This window comes from Hylaeus volcanicus, chromosome 5, assembly GCF_026283585.1.
Source record: "Hylaeus volcanicus isolate JK05 chromosome 5, UHH_iyHylVolc1.0_haploid, whole genome shotgun sequence".
NCBI classification, from domain to species: Eukaryota; Metazoa; Arthropoda; class Insecta; order Hymenoptera; family Colletidae; genus Hylaeus; species Hylaeus volcanicus.
In genome coordinates this window covers 21,158,193-21,184,171 of record NC_071980.1, presented here as the reverse complement: position 1 = coordinate 21,184,171, position 25,979 = coordinate 21,158,193, and the positions used below count along the sequence as shown (strand labels likewise).

General features: G+C 34.5%; 2 protein-coding genes across 4 annotated transcripts in view; one reads left to right on the top strand and one right to left on the bottom strand.

The window, feature by feature from the left end:
* Positions 1 to 25,979, top strand: part of LOC128876309 (uncharacterized) — a 94,463-nt gene that overhangs the window by 18,063 nt on the left and 50,421 nt on the right. For all 3 annotated transcript variants that reach the window (XM_054122560.1, XM_054122561.1, XM_054122559.1), the window contains exons 5-6: positions 24 to 258; positions 2,527 to 2,630. In XM_054122560.1, coding sequence (XP_053978535.1) covers positions 24 to 258; positions 2,527 to 2,630 — 339 coding nt within the window. The remainder of the gene's footprint in view (positions 1 to 23; positions 259 to 2,526; positions 2,631 to 25,979) is intronic.
* On the bottom strand, positions 2,630 to 6,477 carry LOC128876313 (prolyl 3-hydroxylase OGFOD1). Its single transcript, XM_054122570.1, has 2 exons — positions 6,362 to 6,477; positions 2,630 to 6,242 (listed from the first exon to the last, which is right to left on the bottom strand). The coding sequence occupies exon 2, from the start codon at positions 5,703 to 5,705 to the stop codon at positions 3,876 to 3,878; it is 1,830 nt and encodes a 609-aa protein (XP_053978545.1). The 5' UTR covers positions 5,706 to 6,242; positions 6,362 to 6,477; the 3' UTR covers positions 2,630 to 3,875.

The window sequence follows — 25,979 nt, the reverse complement described above, 5'->3', positions numbered from 1 at the left end:
TGTAACACGAGTCCCCGTTTCAGATCGAAGCTAATTTCGCTGCTACGTAGACTTTCTCCTCGGCTATCGCGACCTGGCAGCAAGAATGCCCTGCAAGCATCGCCGACGATCTGTCCGTGGGTGCAGGTCGAGTACTCCGCGGAATCGATTAACGAAGGTATACGCGAGGATTCCCAGGAAAGTGACGCGAGCTTCCAGAGGGAATTGCAGCTGAACGAACTGAGAAAACGCATGGCTGGAATTCCGACCACGTCTCAGGTGATTAATACCTTTTGTTTCTAGAGCTGGACTGGTGGAAATACCTTCGCTCCAGATTTAGGGAGCTTCCCACGTCCCGAATTATTTTCGTTTGAGGGGGAAATTGTTTTTGTAGGTATTAAAAAGCGGTTAGTTGATTTGATTTTTTTGTCGAAAGAATTGTGCAAGATATTCATTTGAAATTTACGCACGCTACTATTAATGTTTTAATCCTTTGCGGTCGTATTAAATTTAGGCATGGCTATTGTTCTGGACGGAATTAATTTCCGAAGAACGAGCAGTGATACATAATGTGCAAGCTTATGAAGGATAAACAAGATTTATTCATTCTTTTGTGGACTTTAGATATATGTTTACACAATAATGTGTTTTAATGTAACGTTTTTATGTAAAAATTATATTTTATAGTTCTCCATCATGTGGTATCTTTCGGTAACTTTCTTCTTGGCATTTTGGAGTATTGTTTTTGAAATTTGTTAAGAACCCAGAATGGCTAATTACACTTAAACACAATTTGTAAAATATTATTTGGAATTCTACCAAGTATTTTCGACTATCTGGTATTTATTGCAATCTGTTACAGAAAAAATAACAATATTCAATATATTTGTCTTTGAAAAATTTAACATGTAGATATTTCACCCACTGGTTCATATATTTTTGTATAACTTAATATAATTACTAACGATCTTTTCATTAATCTTTCCATTAATCTATTATTACACTAATATCTTAGAATCTATTACTATTGTCTAATAGCTTAAATCTTTTCAGTTTGCGGAATACAATATAAGATTAGTATGGTTCTTTGTTGTGGTGGCTGAGAGCAGACATACGACCGCAAAGGGTTAATATGATGCATAAATCTTTATGGAAAAAGAATTATTTTTCTAGAAATGGCTGCCGATCCAACTCAAAAGTACAAATTTTCAGGAAAAACATCTCTTAATAAAAAACGAAATATGTAACATTATCTTACCTTCGTTAGTCGATAGGATTATTTTTAAATATATAGTACAAATTTGAAATCGATAGGGTTTCGAGAAAAAAGCGTTTAAAGTTTAATGTAAGTACATTTCTAGATAAAGACATCGGTCCTCTCAAAAACAAACCTCCTAGGCCAATAACTTTGTCAATTTCATGAATTACGTCTTGAAAATTTGCATAGCTGGGATCTTCTTCAAGGGTCGTACTATAAGATTCTATAAAAAACAATCGATTTTTTTACCCAGAAAAAAGCAATTCCCACCTCAAGGGAGGAAGACACCTTGGACACGTGAAAATCACAGCATATTCAACTATTTCTTTTCCGAAAACAATTGACTCAATAAAAGATCTGTTTCTGGATATTATTATACGTATGTTCAGTAATGAAAACATAATTTTGATTTAGATCTTTTAAATAAAATAGCGATGCTGTAGCCATTACAGCACAAGTTTCTTTTGGAATGACTCTCTGATCAACGTAGCGGGGTTCTTAGGTATGGTTAGACCTAAAAAAACGACGTATTTTTATTTTTCTACGTGATATATACTATAGAACTACGTACGGATTTTTCAAAATATCAATTTTTGTAAAAATAGTGAACATTTGAAAGAGAATCTTTTAACACAACGTTTTGACACAAAATTTACAGACTAAAATGTCTGTAACAAGAAATATTCTCAACTTATCGTAAAAATCTCTATGTACTTCAATAGTATGTATCAAATAGAAAATGAAAACACCTGGTTTTTCATTCCAGGCCTAATCATACCCGAGAACCCCGTTTTGCTAATTCAGAAGTCACTCTTGCCACGTAATGGCTCCAGCGTTGCTATATTATTCAGAAAATCCAAATAAAAATTATTTTTGTATTACTCGATATATGTATAATAAACCCCAGTAAACAAGTTTTCCATTAACTCAATTGCTTTCGAAAAGAAAAATCTTGAATATACCTATGATTTTCACACGTCCAAAGTGACTTCCCCCCGTTCAAGTCTCGTTAACGTTGCGACTCGATATTATAATTCGCACAATTAAGAGTAATCGATCCTCCAGACGTTCGACTACCCCGTGGACGACTTAAGTCGTCTGGAACGAAGACAAATCGAAGGCGTGTCCGTTAATGGCTTCCGCCTCGAGCAATTTAAATAGAAGACGCAAACGCAATTCGAAACGCAAGCAGTCGGGTGACAATTGCATTCTTACCGGTTCCGCGTAATAACCGTCGACGAATCGCTACGATTCGTTAGCACTTTATATCGAGGTATTTTACCTATCAGGTTACCGTGAAAGTCGGTAGGGATGGCAAGGAACAGCAATACTCCTCGCAGCCTAGGATACAAGTGCAACAACCCGAAATCGACTGTAATAACGCCTGCAAATCGTAAGCTTAACATTATTATTATTTCTCTGATATTTGAAGACTGTATTTCGAAATGAGGATTGTGTTGATTGCTTTGAATCTTCCCTCGAGCTTTTCTTGCACCGTAAAGAAACAGTAGAGTATAGCTAAATCCACGCATGAACCCTTACTGCACCTAACATTAGCTCCGTAACATAACCGTAAGCAATAGAAATGTGTATTACACCCAATAAATTATTGAGAATTCTTTTCTGCACTGTGGTTTTCTTAAGTAGCACGAACATCCTAATTAATATCCCACAGAACGATCGACTTCAACGAGATCCTATCGCTATCAACAGTTTTCGGCCATATTGTAATTTTACCACATTCTTCAAATAAGGTTTCTGCAAAAAAAAGGCTACTAAACAAGTTAATGATAATTTGATGAAAACAATATGTTTGCAACGAAAGTTAATTAGTATTCTGTTAGCTACAAGTTTTAATGTAAACAATTTCCAAAGGAACCTTTTTTTATATAAAATGGGACTGTGTTAAATTCACAACATTGTAACTGGTAAAAAGTTACTTTATTTTTAATAAAATAAAAAGATTTGTTTGGAAAATTTTTATATTAAAATTTATAGCCGATTCAACACTAATTAACTATTGTATTAAACAAATTTTTGTTCTCAAATTATTGGAAATACCTAAGATTGTGCGGACCGATTCAATGCTCCGACGTTATGCCACTAATTGCATTAAAAAGTTGTAGCACCAAGTATTAAACGTACTTCATTGACATATGAAAAATTTATGTCGAATTTTTTGTTACATTCTTTGCTTACTGCAGTTTAATTCTATAACTTGAAACTTTTGTCAATCTCTTTCCTTGTTTGAATCGATAGCAATAAAATTCTTTTTGCAATTACTTTAACAATACCATATTTTATAAATCCAGTGAATACTGTTCTTGTGCAATAACCCCCTTTTTTTACAAAGACACCTTATCCGAAATATATGATGAAATCCCAAGCGTGATCGAAAATCTTTGGCAACTGTATTATATGTATAGCTATACTGTATGTATAGTACAATGTAAATTTACGAGGATAAAAGTGAACACAACAAGAAATATCCGACGATAAATACTGACAATTTTATTAATACGAATACTATGATACATTTTTTTAAGGCGCACGCTTCTCGTCCGCAATTCATTATACAATTCCCAAGTCATCCGCGGATCGCGTCACAATCGATTCGGACACCCAGCGAGTGGAATTACTATTCGTAATATGTACAAATCAGATTGTAAAAGTAATCTTTACAGTAATGATTCACATATTTCTGAAGCCGACAAGTACCCAGCGTCTTGTAGACCAGACAGAGGTGGTTGTTTTTTGCAGGTACGTGAATCAGAGCACCCTCTTGCTCTTTAGGATCTACGTAATCTATCGTGTCGTCCTCGGGTACATGATTCGTATGAAATTGAATTATCACATCGAGAGCACCTGGTTCTGAAACGTTCGTATCCTCTATGTCTTCCTGATCTTCCTGATCGGAACATTCGAGAGAACAATCCAAAGGATCCGACAAGTAATCCCCTATGTCCGATACGTCCGAATCATCGGTGTCCAAAAGCCTACCTAATTTTTGAGGCGAAAGAGTCTCTAATTTGGACGAGGACGATTGCTGGGATAAGTTTTTCTTCTTCGATCGGGGAGATTTCCCTTTCAGTATCTTTTTCAGTATCTCATCCTCGTCGATTTCCTCGTCCTCTTTGTTACTTAGAGGAGTATCGCAACCCGACTCTGCGCTTTTGTCATCGCTGCTGATTTTTTCTTGGAGGCTTTTACCGCTTTTGCTCGTCCTTGGTATATCCGACGAGTCCTCTTGCCCCTCTTCATTTTGATTTGTGCATCCGTTGCTACTGGATTTCTTTTCGCTCATGGGAAGCGCAGATTTGTCGGATATCAACGTGTAGCAACCTTTCGACCACCTTTGCAGTTCTATGGTCATTTTGGGTTTGATGGTCTCCTTATCCGGTACAAGATCCAATTCTGTGTAGTCCTTCAGCAATTGAAACATAGAAACAGATTTAAACGTATTGTAAAACTGTTTCAGTAGCTCAGGGAGGGTCTCCTCTTTTGCTACTTCATAATTGCGGATATCTGCTGGACCAACTTTTTGCCAAACAATTACAGTCGATGATAGATCTGATGATAATTTCTCATAAATATCTTCTCTTAAAAAATTAGATAAAAATGCAAATGATTCTTGTTCTACGTCTTGCTGAATTTCTTTAACAATATCAGAAAATAAGTAGCACTTTGTTATCCAATTGTCCAAATCTACCTGGGTATTAATTGGTTCTATATAATTTACTTCTATATCTGGTCTTGGAGGCCTGGTACTTTCTTTAAGAGGTCCATGAAACCAACCATTAATAGTCCAACGAGATTTATCGGGTGAAGTTATTTCAGCTACTTGATGGTAAGAATTATCTACAACTTCAAAGAATACAAGAGAGTTGTATTCCGGTACTAACGATCTTACAACATTTCTAGGCAATCCATTGTCATCCGTGTCAAATAAATCCAAGGCTCCTCCATCCTCGGTGGTCCAGTTTTTTGAAAGATACAATATAAAAGCAATTCTGCGATCGCCTATGTTGTCGTCGTGGCAAAGCAAATAGTCGGTATCGGAATAGCAAGCGCTGGACATTGATATTTTGTTATTAAGTTCTATCTTAGTGTTGCGTTCCATCCATATCGCTAAGTCTGTTTGAAAAGTTTTGTACAAAAGCTTCAAGTTTTTAGTGTCGATGTTGGCAAGATCGCTGGTCTGCTCAAACTGATAAAGATCTATACTATTTCTTCTACTTTTGACATCTAACAATTCATTCTTTATTTCATCCATGAATTCTTCGTTGGATAAAAAATTTGAAATTTTGCATATTCTAAAGGGTTTCGATATAATCTCAAGATTGTCCTTCTTTACATCACTGAAATTGTGCCAATGGTCATGGAAAAGTTGTTGAAAGTTAGACGAATATACATGATCCGAGATGACGGAATATTTAAGCTTCTTAGATATCGGTTCTTCTTGGGCCATAACTCTATACCTCTGTTATGTCAACTGATAAGAATTCCTGCTCGTATTTCCTTATGCTATCAGTCTTTTAGCGATACAGCTCTTGTCTTTGATTTAACAATACATGTTCCTGTCTAATTTACTTACAAGTGTCTTCTATAAATTGGTAAATTACTATAAACTATATCACATTTTTTTGTCTCTAATACATAGATATGTCTCATTACATATTTCGAATATGCCTCTATCCTATACACGTTAAAATGGACTTTCTGGAAGAAACATTAGTTAACTGCGAGCTCGTGAACGTTTATTTCTCTCAAAATACCATCGTCAAAGGTTAACGCTTTCGGAGCGAGTTATTCGTTCATTCGACAATTGGCAGTGATTCTTCTGGATTATTTCTCGTTCGGCTAAAATGGTGTTTCATTCTCTACGAGCCATTTCGCCCGATAGTGGAGATATATCACAGTTTTTTCTGAATGCACTCACCGGACGATGTGCAGCACTTGTTTCTCTGTACACGCGGCCCACGTGGTCGCTCGACCCACACGTGTTCTGAAAGCAGTCGGTCGAAAAGCCGATTAATAGAATTCCGTTCCATTTTACGATCGCGTCGACTGACGAAATAAACAAGCCTGGTCGAACAAGTCGCGTCACTCGCGACAATTACGTACCAGAAATTGCACGTGTGTCCAAATTTAGCGAACTAGGTCCGTCGTTCCGTGTCACCACGCAGTTGCATTCTGCCTGCCCAGGGACTGCTACTACCGCTGGCGAAAACGTCGATTCAATCGAAACCAGGGACGCCGAGCAATATTCGCGAACCCCGGCGACTCGCGGGCTCTGTTTACTCTAACGTCACTGGACGATCTGGAATACGCAACGCAAACTCAAACTTGATACATTTGTGCGTTATCGATCATTTTTTCGAGAAACATAACGTACTTTTAAATATTTAAATTATATGCTTTCTATATCTTCGTAATTAACCTTATTTTAATGTATGTAGTATTGTTCTTCAATAAGAGAAATAATTTACGATTTTATGACCGACAAGCCAATTATATCTTTATCGAGATAGTTTCATTGGACGATAGAAAAATTTACGATAGAATTAGTGAGAAGATTTTTTGGTAGAATCACTAGAACTGGAATAATTTTGCAAACTGTCACCATACGTGACAGGACGTCAACAGAAATATTGAAATATCGATTTTGGGTTTTCTTTTTTTCTCGAGAAAATTTCGCTCGTGAGCTCAAATTATTAATAATTAAACGAATTCTTGAACGAACTTCTATTTTATTTTGATTTTTTAATTTGAGACTATCGTGGGTATATTACCAAGAAAGTAAATCATAAATATTTACAAAAGTATCGTTAAATAAAAAAGGTATTATAATTTATAGTATATATGTATATATTGTCACAATTGTGACAATTAATTGTCGTCGAGTATTGTTCACAAGTCTGTGCTTATTTTTTTTCTATTTATTTATTGAATGTTGAATCATCTTAACACCCGTTAGCGAGTTATATTTTTAACGTTCAAAATAAATATCGTATAAATTAAATAAATAAACAATCGCGCGTAATTATCTACTAACATTCTACATCGTATATAATGATTTTTAAATTTTACGTTAAAATTGTTCTTATCAATTATATTTCATTGATTATTTTGGTCCTTTGGAGGACAGTTGATTGATTTTCTTGTTAATAGATGTAGAAATGAATTCTGTGCTTTTCTAAAGTAATTTTTCCCTCAGTCACACATTCAAAGATGGTACATATAGTCATAAAACCGAATGTCGAAGTAATCTATGTATTTCAATAGATAAATTATAGTATCTATCAGGTTGAGAACTTAGAAAATTGCTGTAAATATTTTTTCTTAAGTTACAATTGTAAACGATTGAATGTAAAGCCACAGAATTAATTTCTACACTTAATAAGATTAATAATTTATTTTGCTGTTAATATTTCGAAGACTATCATAAATTAAAGGATCGAATGTTAGTAAAATAGAGGTTCGCGTAAGGTTGAAATCATTGTCCGCAATTTGAATTATCCCGCGCGGTCGAGGCAGCGCTTGCGCGATCGTCCGCCGAGCGGCGCTGCGGGCGTTCGTGTCAAGATGGCGGCAGTAGTTCACGTTTGACGGATGCTGTTGGTCGCATAGAAATTCAGGGCACACCCTGACTGTTAAATTCTACAAAGTGAGACGTCGTCGCGTCGAATGCTCGATCATTGTGAAATCCTCGTGTAAAGGGCTCGCCGGCGATCCTGGAATCGAGCAGCAACGGGAGAACGCACGCATACGTGAGTAACAAACACGCTCCCGTTTGATATCTACACGCAGACACGGCGTGACGAGTTTCGTCCTTTCCACGGTTGTTTTTTCTCGTGTCCCCGCGACCTGTCAACGCTCGATCCCTGTTTCCCGAAAACGTACGTTGCCTGTTTGTCGTGCGCTGATAGGATCGATAACACGAGGGTGGGGTCTTGTGGTCGAATTCGAGGAGGTAAACAGGCTAGGACACTCGTTGTCCCGCAGTCACCTTTTGTTTGTGTCGCGAGCACGTTGTGCCGGGAACCGTTAGCGGCGAAAAGATCGCGTCAAGTGCTAGCCTAAACAGTGTACGTGAAAAATTCGCGTTCGTTACCACCGATCTTTTCCTACTGTCATCGTCGAGGAATCCTCCGGGAACCGCTACTCGAACGTTTCCCGTTTATTTCTTGAGCCGCTGCGTCGGCCTTGAACCGGACTCTTGGTGGCCTACTGCAACGATTATGGCGTGAAAGAGCTTTCGAATTTTGAAATCTCTCGACCGCGTCTCCCTGGGGAACAGAGGTGAGTCAGGTGGAATTCGTGGATCGCACGTCAACCTCGGATAGAGCTAGGACTATTTGTCGATATTGTCTGTATTCGAATATTCGAAAACAAACAGTTTAAATATTCGGCGAGTGTAATTCGAATATTTTAGCAGTCGAATATTTTGTACACCGATCGTGTATTTGGTCCTTCGTGACGTTCGGATTGTTTAGTGTTCACTGGTAAATTTAGTTCTTTAGTATTGAAAGATATTAATTGATAATTCATTATTTTTTGGTGTGATTTCATCATTTATGCAGTGTTATGTAAAATCTTTCACTTAAACTGTCTAGAATAATATTCGAATGCAAACGTTTCTTTCATGTTTCGATTCTTAACTTGGAGTTCTCTTCGGGAATTCAGTATAGAAAGAGAAACGTACTCAAATACATATGTATATTTTGACGCTTATCTAAATTTAATTAATAGAGAATATTGTATAAGGTATGAATATAAAATTAGAAGTATTTATAATTGATGAAACTAACCAACGCAGAGGTCATTTAGAAAGTAAATAGAAACCAGTATTTCAAGCAGTTTTACTAGCTTCGGTTTTCTCGTTTTAAATTTTATGTTTATTTGACATACGGTTAATGATTTTCCAATACTCAAATATTGGAGTAACATTTGAATACTGAAATATTCGAATACTCGAGTTCGTTAGTAGAAAAGTCTCAGGTCTAGTCTTAAACTTTTTGATTTTTATCGGAGCATCCATGAAGTAACATTATGTAATACATATCTTACCGTAGATAACGTGTTATTTCATTTTACCATTTTGAAAGTATAATTTTGCTTTCTTTTCCCCGGAAGACTAATATCGAAAATAACGATCGAACGTGATTATGGAGCGACGAAATATCTAATCGAGGATCGGATAATTCAACGTAAATATTTCAATCAGATATAGCGAGATTAGCTTCGAATAACATTTTAATATTTCTGCACGCGTACGTTTAATTTTTTTTCGAGCAGACATTTTCAAGTACGATCGTAAAATATTATTTTGTCCATTGTGTACATTTCAGTTTAATTCAATAACCTCTTTCATATCTTTCGAGGAAATTAATTTTTATTAATTTGTGGCAATGGATTGATCGAAAATTTCTAGATGTCGATGATAAGAGTATGTTACTTAATATATTCGTACATCGTTGAACGCGAAGAAACTGTTTCGGATTCCTTGAAAAATAATTATAAATTGTCTTGATAACATTAATGCCGTCTATTTTAATCTAGAGTCAGGCTTTTATACATTTATACAAACAACAAAACTAGGAAACATTGATAAGAGAAATGAAACTACAGAATTTCTAATAATATACAAACAAATGAAATGAAGAATTCAAATGTTGACCTCATGTATATTACATCTGGTAAAATAGAAATTGTTCTTTTTGGTCGACAATAACGGGACCTCTACGTGTCCGGAATAAGGATAAAAACGATTTACTGTACATCCAACATATATTTATGAAATATGAAAGTAGAACAAAAACTTGCTCTTCGGTAATTATTATATTTTAATTTTACTTGTATTTTGTAGCAGTTTAGTGTAACCATATCTATTTATAAGAAAAAGTAATTAGAAGAACAAGAATATTACATTTTTGTTACATATTGAGATGATTTTTTCTATTTTCTAGTTCATTCATATATCTCTCATGTAAATATGTATTTATCCTTTGACAATTGTCAATTTCATTATTTCTGATAAGAAAGAATAGTTTTTATTCTACAAATACGTATAATATACGTATTCATTATTTCAATTATTCATTTCCATTTTTATGTAAATTATTATGGTTTTTATTTCTCTTATTAATGATTCATAATTTTATTCTTTATGTAGAGATTTATTTATGAAAATAACGAGTTCATAATTATATTTGAGACTCTTTTATAAATATATAGAATTCGTCCTAGAACTAAAATGATCGTTAATATTTTTACTTAAACAAGCTAGTATTCTAATTGTTATCTTTCAATTACGAATACAATTTCGTCCAGCCTTGGGATTTTACTTGGGTTTACGTGGTCACCTATTCCAGCACCGTCGAGATTCCTTACGTCCGTAAGTGACTATCGATTGCCAAAGGGAGCTACGTTTCTCCCACGTCATAGTTTGTTTTTCTTTGGCGATTGCCGTGTTTCTGTACCCAGTAACGATCAGCGAATATCTAGATTCCATATATCAAAGTAATCATGCGATAAAGAAATCGTAGAGTGGGAGTTAAGTGGCCGAGTGCCAAATAATAGATTTCTAAAAATGGAGTGAAAACATTCACTTTTAGCTTCTACTACAATTGTAGGTACGTGTTAACATTTTGATCTCACGATCATCTTCCTGAGTTACAAATTTGATATTAATTATTACGTACTCAGAGAAACTTATCTGTTAAATATATCGATACATATGAATTATTTCTTTCATTTTTTTTCGATCGATATATCTTAAACAGGTAATTTTCTCTGAGTACGTAATAATTAATATCTGTATATTATTTTTTATAAATATATTACTCACCTTTTTTGAGTAATTATCATTTTGGTTTCCATAAATATTATTCTCCCAATTCTAGAGGCGGTTTTAGTTACTATAGTTTCTTTGCTTAAAATCGCTGTTTAGTATGAAAGTCTCGTTAATTATTTATTTGTAATTCAATGACTGTTATTTATTTTGGGGGGATCAACATGTTAATAGAATAGATTTGATTAAAACTAAGTCACGATACAGAATATTTCAGTATAATTGAGAATTATACAGCATAATACATAGTACTATAGCATAGTGCAGTATGATGCACTGTAACACTGCATATCGCAATACAGCATAATACTCTGTTATTCTATTAATAATTATATCAAATTTAAATTTGATTGGTGATATGTTGTTCTTTTTCTATGATTATCTACAATTGGCAATTTATCTAATTTTTAAATTCAACCCCTTCAATACTTCCATTCTGCAATACCGACTCTTAGAAACAAACTATTTTAAATCCAAATGTTAGAAACATCAAATATAAAATATGAACTTTCATTTTAAATTAAATTTAAAATGATTTAAATCAGAAATGCGATATGTTAAATCTCTTAATTAATAGTATATTACTCACTTCTATTTAAAGGATTAAGTTTCTATTATTTGGACTTTCCATAGTTCATCTTTGAAGTACAGTATTAGTCTTAATCAAATCTATTATTGATCATGATGATCGTCATATGTTGTCGTACAGAGGACATGTACAGCCATGTTTACTCGATTCTGACGCAATTTCGATTTATAAAGGTCAACATACGAGTCGATCGAAATATTGAACGATATCGAAGTAGTTTTCGGAGTGGTCATCGAAAAGGATGATCACGTAATCGTGGAAGTTTCGTGTAACTATCTTGCGATGAGGTAGGCCATTCCCCTTTTTTCTCCTTCGGTGGAATACCTTCGACAAGATGCCAAGTGCTTCGTTCAACGATTACGCCACTCAAACCACTAAGCCTGTCGGTCGTGGCATTAAAGTGTACTGTTAAACTCGAAGTACGACTATTAATGTTACCGTGCAAACGTTTCTTATGTGTATGCTTAACACCTTCCCGTTCCATATGAACAAATCAAAGGCTCTTAAAAGTAAGGTTCATTGTATAATTGATTTTTAGTATAATTACAGAATTAAACATTTTTTGAAAAGATATAGTCGATACATTTATTGTGAGTCGATTAAGAGCATGCATTTTATTATAATAAGATTTAATTCTTTTCTCTAAATTAATTTGCTCCATTGTCAATATCCCTCGAGAGATTAAACGTCACATTTGATAACATAGGAGATCCGTGAATCGATGATAATAATTTCGCGAGGACGTGGAACGGCGACACGCTCGAATACGTCGTCAGTCGGTGCAAAATATGCCGTGCGCGTTTCCTCTTTTCTCCAGAGCTTAGAGCCAACGATGTAGCGGCACTCGAACGGCTCATGGTTTGTGCTTAATGCTTATGGCATCGTTCGTCAGTAGAGTGTGACGGAATCGGAATGAACGTCGCGCGGTATTGTCAAAAGAAATTCTGGGTGGTCCGAGGACTCCATGGCTATTTGTTTCGCCAATAGGCACCGAGAATCGTTGCTGCTTTTGCTTCCTATGGAACACTGCTTTTGCATGTTGATTAATCCCGAGCCGTTGGTACCGTAGCGTAAACTCGAGGCAAAGACAAATCTCCATGGAAAAAGTAGAACGATAAATTACTAAGTCTAGGATCATTCCACGCGAAATCGACCACTTTTTGAGTAACATCTCGGATTTTTAGTTGATTTAGTTTTTAGTGATATTTGGACGTATTTTGAAGGATTTTAAAAATTTGCTAGTAAATAAAATCGTCATTGGTTCTTACAAAGAGACTTTATGGACCTGATGTTATGGATCTTGATGTATCTTGTTTTTTGGTTATTCTACAACACTAGTAAACATTTTGTGCAAAAGGATTTGTAGCAACGACTCTTCGTTATCGAGAAAAAAAATACAACAGTTTATTTGGAAAATTGTCATGCGACACTTTTTAATCGTCCCTCACCTGTAATCATGTTAAATATCTAGAGACTCGGTAGCGTCTCGGCTCCAAGTACATGAAAAATTATCCGTCACTACGTATATATTCCTTTTTCGTACTTTTATGGTATTTATTAGGCGGACTGGAAATTAACGTCGTTTTTTCAATTTGAAATACTTGTTTATCACTCACTAGCTCATTGACTTTTATCGACCTGGCATTCAAAATTTGTGCACTAAATGGCAAAAGGCTGTTGATAACGAGGGCGATTACATAATTGATTAAAAAAAGGAAATTATTAAAAATTTGTTTGAATTTAATGTAAAATAAACGATATTACTTTCCAGTCCACCTAATATATCCTTTTGCTTTCAATGAAAACTTACAGGTCCTCGATCATAGATCGAACGACAGTGGTTGAAAACCGACTCACTAGAATACAAGAAAGACAAAACTAATTTATTATTAATGCAAAAATAATCTCATAGCTCAGCGACCAATGTAATCAAACACAAAGTCGGTCTCCTAGCCGAGCGATTAATGTAATCAAACGCAAAATGTATCCATACTCGCTCACTTCTGTTTGATTACATTTAAAAGTGAAAAACGAAACCATAAAAAAAGAATAATAAAAGAAAAAAAAATTGACGATCTCGGGGATCGAACGCGAGTCAAAATAGGCACACGTTCCAATAGCCTGCGCTTTAGCCAACACGGTTATTACAGTTCTTGTTAATTCTTTTGCGCACTTGGTTTATCTCACTCGTAAATTATTTTTTTTTTCTCGAAAACGAAGAGGCGTTGCTACAAATCCTCTCGCACAATATCTTTATTAGTATCGTAGAATAATCAAAATAAGTTTCATTAAAGACCGTGACATCAGGTCCGTATCGAGGCTCGAGACACATCGAACGGACGATGTGCGAGCGCGTATTCGATACAAGCTCGATACAAGAGGAACGGCCACGGAACCCTGCAGCTGCTGCATTCTCAGTTGACGCGTTGCATCTGCAGCGAGCTTATTGTCGCGTAATTTCTTTCCTGCGTTCGGTGCGCGCGTCTCGAAACCGCGACGAGGATGAGAATTGACCATTTCGAGGCCTTCGATCAGCCAATAATTCGGCGTTGTTGCATTTTTGGAACTGTCGTTGTATTCTTTTTTGCCATACATTGGCGAAATGAACATTAAGAAAATTATTATACAGAGTGTTTCGTTTGAATCGCAATGGTTAGATATCTGATGAGAGGATGAAGGTATCAAATAATGTTTTTATAAAAGTTACTTGGTTCAAAGGGACAAATCGTTTGGTGTAAATAATTTTGTTGTAAATGGAGTGATGGGGTATACAAACATTTATTTTTTTTAATGGAACCTTTATATATTTTTATCCAGAATATATATAATAGGATTTATTTAGATAAATTAATCTATTATACGTGGTTATTTATTGTAATACAAAGCTTTGAAGGTTGTATCTAGAAAATATATAGATAATTGAAACTGATTTCAATTAGATTGTATACCGTCCACACGAAGTGATTAAACCATTGTTTCTCAACCTTTTTGGTCTAAATGCCCACTTTGTCAGATCTGCTTCTTAATTCACTCCAATTACATTTTTTAAAGCATTAAAATTGCATCATAATCTCTCAAATAATATTGGTTATGTTCAGTCTAGGCAGAATAAAAGTAAAATGATATTTATTACGCCTAATTGTAACTTAACATACAAAAAAAATAAGATACCTACGTAAAAATTAAGTATCTTCAATAATTTTAACGTATCACACAAATAATACATGCTACATGAAATTTAAAGTTTCAATGAGAATCTTGAGCTTAGTGATGTTCGCAAGTTTGAGTAATATTCGGTTTTAATTTCGAGAAATATAATCTTAAGTCATCTTGTTCGCAAATTTTTAGAGGTTAGCTTGGCCAGTATTTAAAAAACAGTAATGAAACGTCTTTCAACTAAATATGAAGTTGAAAACGTCGCAATAACAACTTTAATTTCCACCAACAGCAGCTGAAATGTATTTAATAATTAGACACAAAAATTGAACCTAAACTTTACTTTCAATACTTTTTTATATTATTCCATACTGTTGTGTGCATTTTGTAGTTTCTTGCTCATACAAATTTCTTAGAAATGCATAAAAATTCGCAATAATATACTTTTGATTAGTCCGCAGAAAGTGACCATCGCCCTTAAAATCAGATAGATAATCGCTCGGTTCAAAGTGTTAATTGTCCACGTTGAGAAACAATGGGTTAAAGAATGATTCAAAAGCATTGGTCGTCACTAGATCGCCTTAGGAAGTTCGCAATTACTCCTGCGAGTAAAACAGGAAACCCAACTCCGGTTCTGTGGGAAGATCGTGTCGAAATTAGTACGAAACGAGTCCGCGAGAAACGTTTCGTTCGGCATGAATTAGATACTGTAGACACTAGAGAACTGTATAGTTCCTATAACGCGACAGAGATATTGCGACTATTGTTTTCATATAACGCGATTTCTCGTGCAACCTACCAAACAATAAAGCACCATTATTACAATTATTTTCCAAGTTTAATCATTTTTTGTTCAGTTTACTTTCTGACTTTTCTTGTAATGGTTGTAAAATTAATTTCCTGGTCCTGGATCTCGAATGCATATATGTTTTCTTATTTCTTATTTTCTTTTGGGTGCAAATAACTAGAAGTAATTTTTAACAGAATATTTACAGTTTTGTTTTTCTATATTTATATTGGTAGTTACATAAATAACCAGTAATTGTAATCATACAATGGACAAACTTTAATCTTTATTTGAAAGAAATTCCTGAAAAATCAATAACGATCAGTGCTTAAATTTCAAATAATAACCATGATTATATTTCGCATTTTTGAATTTCTCAAATTAATTATACAACCATTATACAATTATACAATAATTTGTTCTTTGTTAAATTCCAATGAAATAAAAAAAATTGTTGACTTACATTTGAACTAATAATATTGAAAAGATTGTCGTACTTGGCAAAATAGAAAATAAACGTTGGCACGGCAATAATCGTTCCTAACCTGTTGCTTTACATCATACGCGTTACACAAACAAAAATATCGTATAGATTTTCTATAACTAAAATTCACACAACGCGTAACACTTAGCCGCGTTATACAAGAGCTCGCTGTAGTGGGATTGCGCGACCTATTTTTCTCTAAAAAAAACACCGCGACCTTAATCTTCGAGCGGCCCGTTTCTTTTCGTCTCGAGCTTTTTAATCATTTTCACGGGTTACTCTTCCAACTCCGTTTTCGTCGCGATTTGTAATTACAATAGGCTCCGTAGTTTGCACAGAAGCACACTCGACCAGAAACTGAACCCCCCCGGTCCTTTGTTGCACGGTTCGTTTCGCGCGAAACGTCGTACGTGTACCGGTTCTGGACGATCGATAAAAAGGATAAAGAACCGTGGATAGTTCATACACCGATGCGTTTACCCAGAATGAGCAAAAACTCTGCGGATCCCGTTCCGGAAATGCCTCGATTCTGACAGTTTTTTCGCGGTGCTTGAAAATGAGGGCACTCTTTAATCTTGATCAAATATTTTATTAACCTTTTTGTTTTTTTTTGTTTATCGTTGGACGGATTGGGAGTAAATATAATTTACGTTTCTTGGTAATGAGGATCAATTTGTAAAGGAACAATCTGTTGGGGTAAAGAGGGTAATATAATTACTATTTTTAATTCGTAATAATGGTGCCTCGTGCTGACAATATTTTCATAAGAATTTAAAAAGAATTGAAATGCAACAATTTATTTTAGTATCTATAGAAACAATACTTTCTTCAATAATATTTGGAGTCGAATATAATTGGAAATGAAATTGGCAAATGATTTAAATCTAGAAGTAGAGATGAAAAAGAAAAAAAATTCTATGTGCTAATCGGGAGGTCTTTGATCTAATCACATGCTGGTAAAACATTAATTTTTGTTAATTTTGTTTCCGTTAGGACAATATCATACATTATTATATCTTTCGTTGGTCAAATCTAAACTACCATACAAATTTCATCGAACGAAAGTGATTTTGCACTAATGCAACACAAAAGGATACCCTTAATTTTGCTATCTTGTATTTGCGATTTTGATTAAATATAGTAAAGCTTTGATTAATTTGAATTTCAAGAGACTTTCATGGCTCTTTTTTTTAAAAATTGTGAAAGATATGATTCTTCTTATGTTTAGTACGTACAATTTACACAAATATTGAAAAACAAACAAATGATTTTATGTGTTCTCCGTGTAAAAAAAAATGATTAGGCGCGCTCCCATGTTTGCCCTCGAGTTTTACGTTTCACGGAGTCCGCGGAGTCGTTGAACATCGGAATTTAATCGAACCAGAGTGTACCATTAGCGGAAGCCAGTTAGGTTGTTATCGACAGCACGCGGTTTCCTTTTACGGTATAACGATTCAATTAAAAGAGCATTATGGGATTATCTTGGTAGCCGTGGTAACGCGAGGCTCCCCTATCGATTCGATAGCAGCAGAAGGAAACGAAACTGTTTAATTGCGCGGATCATTGAAGATCGGTCGTGTTCTGTTTGTTCGATATCCTCCGTAGTTTTCGTTGCCCCGCTGTGCACGCTTTATTATGAGCCAGTGCGCTACTTAATGACGGAATAACGGCGATGCGATTAAGCGAACGAGATCGTGGGATAACCCCATTCACGTTTATCGTCTATCGAGCCTGTTCCCCGACGAAACGGAGGGAGACGAACCCCTTCTGGAACGGCACTCGATTTTATAGAGGCTGATCGGTATCTGGGTACGATGCACGACAAGTTTCCTTTCGAAACACTTGACTCCCGTGAATATTTTCCGACGGAATCAGAGGTTAGATCATAAGCAGCTTCGATGGCGATTTTAATTAACTCTTTATATATGGAGCACCCATATGGGCGCGAATGTGGAACCATAAGGCGAGACACGCCATATGGTAGTCGCAGCTTCTTTTTCTCGAGTAATTATTTGCAGGGATGAAAGAAAATATTAGATTGTTGTTGATGAAATGGTCGATTTCTTAAGGGAAGGAACACTGTAAAATTAAAACAAAAAATTCTTAATTTTGTTCGAAGATATCGAAAGATATACATTTCGTGAATGTTTCAAAGAAGTTTGAAGATATGTCATGGTATAGTTTGTTTAGAAACAATTCCTGAAAATATCTCTCTTTTTGAAGCTGTTACAAATGAAACTTTCAATGTCTGTAATAATGTTTATGAATTAAAAAGTGATTCGATGGATTGGATGCACTTTAACCATCGCGAAGTAAGCGTACTTTTATGCCTGTGTCAAAGAAATGTATATTTTATCGGTCGATTCTTTGGGTTAACCATGGACTTCATTTCGAACGTTCCTACCTTCTAGTCAAAATTTTTTAATCGAACGAGTTGTTTTTTAATTATTCATTCCCCCAAAGCTGTATTAATATATGCAGTAAATAATCTTTATCGCGTTCCAATCCAATTAAAATTTCCGCAAACAATATATTCAACTTTAACTTTCATTCATTATTTGCCTCGCTTTTAAAATTAACCATTTTGGACTGAAGTAGTCCCGAAAAATTTCTCGTATAATTTTTAGCTAGTTTCGAATTTCCACACACGTGATTAACTCCATTTTATATTGAAATGGTCCATGAAAATAATTATCGTCTCATTTTTAACTAGTTTTAAACTTCCACACACATGATAACACTATTTCGTTATTCTTTTTAGATTAGAAAAACATTAGGTGTTTGTGAGATCGGCTATTTCATATGCAACAACCTAATAAATCGTTCAAATTACATAATTTCTTGTCTAATACCTTTAATAACTTTATATTAATAATTAGAAAATCAAGGAATCCAACAATGTACAGTTTCTTCGCGAAACAACAAGCGTAAGACTACAGATTAAACGAAACTGTGTGAATGCAAAGTTGTCGATAATTTACGAAATAACAATAATTTATTTACTGTTATCTCTCCAGTCACGAGACGACAGTTATAGATTGAAATATATTCAATTTTTCAACAAGGTTTTGGAGTTACAAACAAAATTTGTCTCTCGATGTAACAAATTATTCAGCTGTAATACAAACAAATTATACATATATTACGAGGAATTGTCACAAAAATAATTAGATTACCCTCACAATTAAAAACAATCTTCATAAAATTCCTTTTAAAATATCAATCGTTTCTCCAATTTCTGTCCTTGGAACTCAACACTTTCAAAAATTCATCAGAGGGGAACCAATTGAAAATTGACAAATTCGCAAACCAGATATCGTTTCTGACAGTCACCAATTTCGTTCGATCGGTGGTTAATACCGAAAGAGGACCGCGAACCAGTGCAAAGTTTATTTTGCGCGGAGGCTATTGTTGTCCAAAACGGGGACCGAGGAGGGGGACAAACGGGGTCTCCCCCTCTGCATAGCACAATTTTCTGCCCGCTCGCTGGATTAATATCTGGAACGTAACAGGTTCTTTTATGGTGACCCCTTAGCTCCCGCCTCCTCGCATAATTTATCGCAGAGAAGTGGGCGTATACACGGTCGCGCGACATACAGGCAACCTGCATCCCGGAGTCGCTTTCCCTTTTTCGGAAATCCGGTTCCCCGTTGTCCCTACCCTTCCCTTCACGGTTTGTCACGATAAACGAGGGAGAGAGACGACGAGAAGAAATGCTATAGGCCCTTCTTATTTCACGTGTATTTCACGTTGTTCACGAAATACACATGACGCGGATAGAGTCACTTGAATATGTACGTGAATCACGTGATTGTAATCACACGAAGAAAATCCCAGGCACTCGCAGTTCCGGATGTATACTACATACGAATTTTCACATTGTTACAACTTTCTTTAAAAGAAGACTTTTCTTTAAAAGAAAAGTTTTAATGCTTATCGAAATTAAAACATTTTGTTCAGTTCATGAGGATATGAACAAATTTCGAAAATATTCAAGGCTGAGCATTTTATTATGTTACAATGAATATTCAGAAGTCACAAGAATGTTGAAATTTATGCACTTTATTAATTTATTATATATTTGTCATAAATATTAACCCTTTGCACTCGAGAGGTGACTCTCAGTCACCACTAGGTTTCCTTTAAGTTTAATTTCTTGGAACTCAAAGTGCCAATAAAATGATTATCGTTGAGGCAAAGGTGAAGTGATTTTCAAATCTCAAATTCAAATTCAAATTCAATAAGCTTAGCAGTCGTGAGAATAGAATGCTAAGAGAGCATCTCGAGTTGCTGATAGATATCAGAAAAAAAGGCCTCGAGTGCAAAGGCTTAATATCTATGACAAATATATAATAAACTAATAAAGTGCATAAATTTCAACATTCTTGTGACTTCTGAATATTCATTGTAACATAATAAAATGCTCAGCCTTGAATATTTTCGAAATTTGTTCATATCCTCATGAACTGAACAAAATTTTTTAATTTCGATAAGCATTAAAACTTTTCTTTTGAGCATCTTTTATGACAAAGTAAAATAAAATTCGTATGTAGTATAACTACGATAATATTCATAAAATTATTATATTCTGTTTTTACAAAATAGATTACATGTAAACTATTGGATTGTCTAGGAAGTTCGTGGCAATTTTTAAGAAAAATTCAAAGGCACATTTGAATTTTGATATATATTTATTGAATTATATGAATGACATTTTGTTCCACGATCGTTCCACCTTTTAAGGGATGCACCCATGTTAATTGTTTACAACCATTCCAATATAAACAGACGTGTACCACCTACCAAAAATCGGCACGGACTTTCCAGACAAACTAATATTTCAGAATGTTTATGATATATTACGTATTTATTGTTACAAACTCGCGAAGTGGATAGTGTTCAATTCATCTATTCACGTGATTCACGATGTTACGCGAATTTAGTCGCCCGAATTGATCTTCAGGTGTACTTAAATTGACGTAAAAAATCGAATGCTCTACTCGCAACTCGTATCCGGCTCTTTCGTCAGTCGCGAATGTCGTTCCCCGCAGTCTGCATTTTCCCGATGAAAATAGACGCGCGGCGTCGTTGACCCTCAGGGATTCCCATCAGACGAGAGCCACTCACCACCCCCAGTCGCGGGAATTTTAATTGAAAAGACCGGAGACGAGATTTCGAGCGACGAGCGTAGAGAATTTTTATTGAAACGCCAACGTTTAGGAAAAATGAGGACGCGAACGTTCGGGAACTATTTTTAAATCGGGACTCCGGAAATGACTGCTGAAGACACTTTCCATACAAGAGGTATGTAGAGAGAGGGATAGCGGAGAGAAATATTGAAGTTGATCGATCAGGAGCGCGTTGACGACGAGGTATTTGAAATTTACGTATATATTGGGATCATTTACATTTTTATTCAAGGGAAAGGTAGGGGAGGACAGAAAAATTTGCTAGAAATTCAAAAATTAACACAGAAATATTTCATAATTTCGAGGTACACTTTTGATTGTGAGAGTTTTTGATATTTATCTCTCTCCTGTGAACATTATTTATAATTACTGTTAGAGACTAGTGTGTACATTTAATTAGAAAAAAGTGCTAGTCATGACAACTGTTTGTTAAACGAATGGATGCTCAAAAGTGAAATAATCTCATGCTGAATAGTCGATAAGCGTTACATATTATTGCTACTGAAATTTTGAAAACAGATTTATTTATTCGAGGATACTAAATCACGTGTATACTAAATTCTAAAATCATTTTAATTATAACAATCATTTGATGAATAAGTGCTTGTCCAAAAGTAAATTAAATTCGTACTGAATAATCGGTAAACACTCATTAAAAATCTAGTAAATCTTGATACTCTTCAGTTTAGATTTCTATAAATTAAGAAAATTAATTTTTAAATAAATCATAATAAATAAGAAGAAATTTCATAACAATTGATATAAATAATTGTGAAAACTAGTTATGAATGAAGTAAGATTATAATAAATAATAATATAAGAAAATACTTCATACTTAAATATGTTTCACAATCAGAAAAGGTTTTCAGAAAATTGATTCAGTTTGGATTTTTATTTAATTCTTCAAATAGCAATTAATTTAGCCGTTTAAATGCTACGGATCTTTAAATATCAACAAAATACCACAACGATTACAGAATTTTATGCCAGTATAAATTCCAGTTTAGTACAACCTTGATAAATGACAACACTTAAAGCTGTCAGTCATCTTCATTCTCAGAAATGAAACGGAAATATTATCTTTTAACTTGGGTATCTGAGATTTTTACGACCAGTCGTCAACGCGTTCAGGAAGCCTTTTATCGAGGCATATAAAAGGCTGAAATTCATAGTGATGTAGATGAATAAATATAAAACAAAAGATATAAAGAGAGTTACATCGTGTTTTCACACTATGTCCAAAATGATGTGTGATGTTATTAGGCCGCGGTAGTTGATGCATTTTTGGCAAATGAAAATATGGAAAAGTGTACGAGAATATATAAAATATCGATGATAAACTACATGTTACACTGTTCAGAAGATAAGAAATACTTTCATCTAAATTTCATTTCTTTATCTATGCCTGTAGAAATATGAATTTGCATAAACATCTATAGTCTAGATATCATGGTAGCTCTAAATTAGTTTCTGACTCGCGTCACTATGATTCTCAGCCTGTTGTATGGTAAATTAAAATATCATAGCTCGAATCAGTGCTTGGAAAAGTACACAGCTGCAGGCGAGTACGAAGTAACGAATGGTAATTAATCGCTCTCACGTGGCCACAGATGACGCTACGCCAATAGTCATTCATGATTATTTATGATAGCCTCGTATGTCGATGACATAATATAAAGAGTTTCCCTAAAAAGGCTTCAAGATTTTATTTTTTTGATCAGCGTCAAATATATTTAATAAATATAATACGCTGTATAAATTGTATAAACTGCAAATACGTATATCATGCTACTTATGTTTTATTAAAAAATAAAATTACAAAGTCTCGTTCGAGAAATCCTTTATATTATACATCGAAAACGACAGGAAGTGTACTCAGCAATCCGAGAAAGTTTCGCAAGGTCTTCTTCCGTCCTCCCTCGTGTACAACCACCTGTGAACCCTCGTAACAATACCGTCCATTGTTCTTTAGATTATCTATGTTATTCTCCATTAACGCGTTGTCGGTACCAGAGATGGACAAGATTCTTGTCTGGACAAATGTCTCGAATGACGAGTATAATATACACTTTTTACTCGTTATGGGCGAAATAACAATGTTAATTTAGATTAATATAAACCTACTGATATTTCATTTATCAGTTGGATGACTGGTCTTAAAGACATTTTTTTCAATTAAATGCAAAAGTATTTCACTTGTTATTAAATTGAATAGTATACGAAGCAATTGTATCTAATTTTCATACTGTGTATAAGAAATTGTATACAAAAGTTTGAAAACGATGGTATGTTTAGTGTTAAATGTAGAATGATATATTTTACGTGGAACGAATAAAAATTTATGCGATTGAGAACTATTCGATCCAGTAATCGAATAAAATCGTTCAATTAGTTTCGTCCATCTCTGGCAAACCCCGTGCGCAATTTACAGATTTATGTAAATAGATATAAACAGCGTTGATCCAGAAGACAACATCCATGAACACCGAATGCACTAATCGTTCACCATATGTGTATATAGTTATTCTAGTTATGCAATATTAGTGTACAGATGCACGCAATGTTTAGTTGGATCATCATGGAACAACCATTGCGCACAGTGTCGTTAGAAATAACAAGTTCTCATCCATTAATACACGATCATCATCGAAAGAAACGTCATCATCTGCACGCAACTTTAAACTGGCACGATTGATCATGTCCCTGTAGGTAGTTTTTCATTGAATCTCGATGATTCACTCTGACGCGCGCATTCCGTGTTCATTCATTTTTCCGACGTTCACGAGGAAACGAGACTTATGTGGAATCGATGGAAATCCACGCAAACTTTCGCTGTCGAGAATGGTCACTGGGGTCGTTTCATGAATCAGTATCGAAGGACGTTGTACCACGAACGTTGTCTCGAGTCCCGTGCGAGAAATTGGTCATTTTTCAAAGTAAAAATGTAGTGACTATTAAGTAGAGGGATCAATTTTTCTCTCGTAGCTTCTTTGCTCTGCTTAGCGGTATTCTGCTATTAAACACTGCATTACTATATGAAAATATATAGGAAACCATATCATAATCAAAAAACTATGGAGAAGTTGGGAACTATGGGTGCTAATGAAATTTTTGATATTTGCAAAGCATGTGAACATTTGTATGAAAATTATACTAAGTAATTATTACATTAAAGAGTATTGTCACATCTTTTTTATTTTTAATTACAAGTTTTAGTTTGAGAAGGATCATTACATTTTTATACATGTATACTAATTTATTAAACTGCTGTGGTATTTTCAGAAATTCAATTATAACATTTGCAGGCTCCAAAGATGATTTTAAAAGGAAGAATTGAAATGTTAAACGAATAATAGTTTGTATTAAATTACAAAATCATCATCTTTTAATCTTTTTTACGTAATAGGTACAATTCTCGGTACAAAGAACAGTATTGTCACGTTTCATCTCGGATGATGAGTCGAAGTCATTGATAAGTTTGTTCAGCATACCATGCCTTAGACGAGACGCTATTAATGGCTTGAACAGTCTCCAATTACTCGGTAGTTCATTGGTACATAATTAGTATCGAACGGATTCTTCAAGCAATTATCAGATTCTTGTCTAAAGGGATATTTACTGAATCAGTATTTCTGCTTAGTTCATCCAACAGAAATATGATGACATACTAATATTATTTTATAATATTATAAGATCATAAACTTATTACGACAGCATAACAATTTCTTAAGGGGATATACGCTATTGTCATAGCCAAAATGCAAGAATTTTTTATCAAGATTTAAATATGTATTTTAATATGTATTTTAATTCAAACTCAAACGTAATTTTGAAGTATAAGAATTATAAGTATTGAACTTAATATTATATATAAATTTTGTTGTTAAAAAATGGCCAAGATACAGGATCTTCCAAGAACATTTTTGTTTTCCTGAACGGACAAAGGAATTTCTTTTTGATGAAAACTTACTATATTATTAAGAAAAAACAATAATTTTGAAAAACGAGAAATGAGATTTTGCAGTAAAATCACTATCATTTTGGTAAAAATCGAAATTTCGAAAAATCCTTCGTCAATTTAACAGATGTTGACGTCTTCTAACAGAATAATTTGTTGTGTGCACTGAAAAAAAAAGCGTTCTTAGAGATTTGCTGTGTCTTGACTATTTTTAAATATATATTAACAACAGAATTTATATATTTACTTCGATACTTGTAGTGTAATATTAAACTCTAGTTTTAATTGAAATATGTATTCAAATCTTGAAAAATTCTTGAATCTTTCCTATAACTACATGTATCCTTTCAATTATCTATTTAGTGTAACTGTCAATTCGAGACACCCCTAATCGTGATACTCGACTAGTCAACCACCGTACGTTAGGGCATATCTATTGAAGACATTTGTCTATGTTGATCGTGCTTCACTTTGCATCGAAAATACGAAAGAACCCTCGTTGACACGATTCTAGGTCGCGAACGAGTGCCCACGTTCAATTTGTACACATTCGTGTCGGAGGTTGGAAACTGGCTTCAATTGGCTCTAATTTTTCGAGTATCTTCATTAAAATCAATCCTCGTGGAATGACGCGTAGCCACGCTATTCTTTAAAATATTTGACTGAAGAGTGAAGGTTGCACCACGCTACAACGATTTCAAGTGAATCAAATAGGTTTAAATTCTA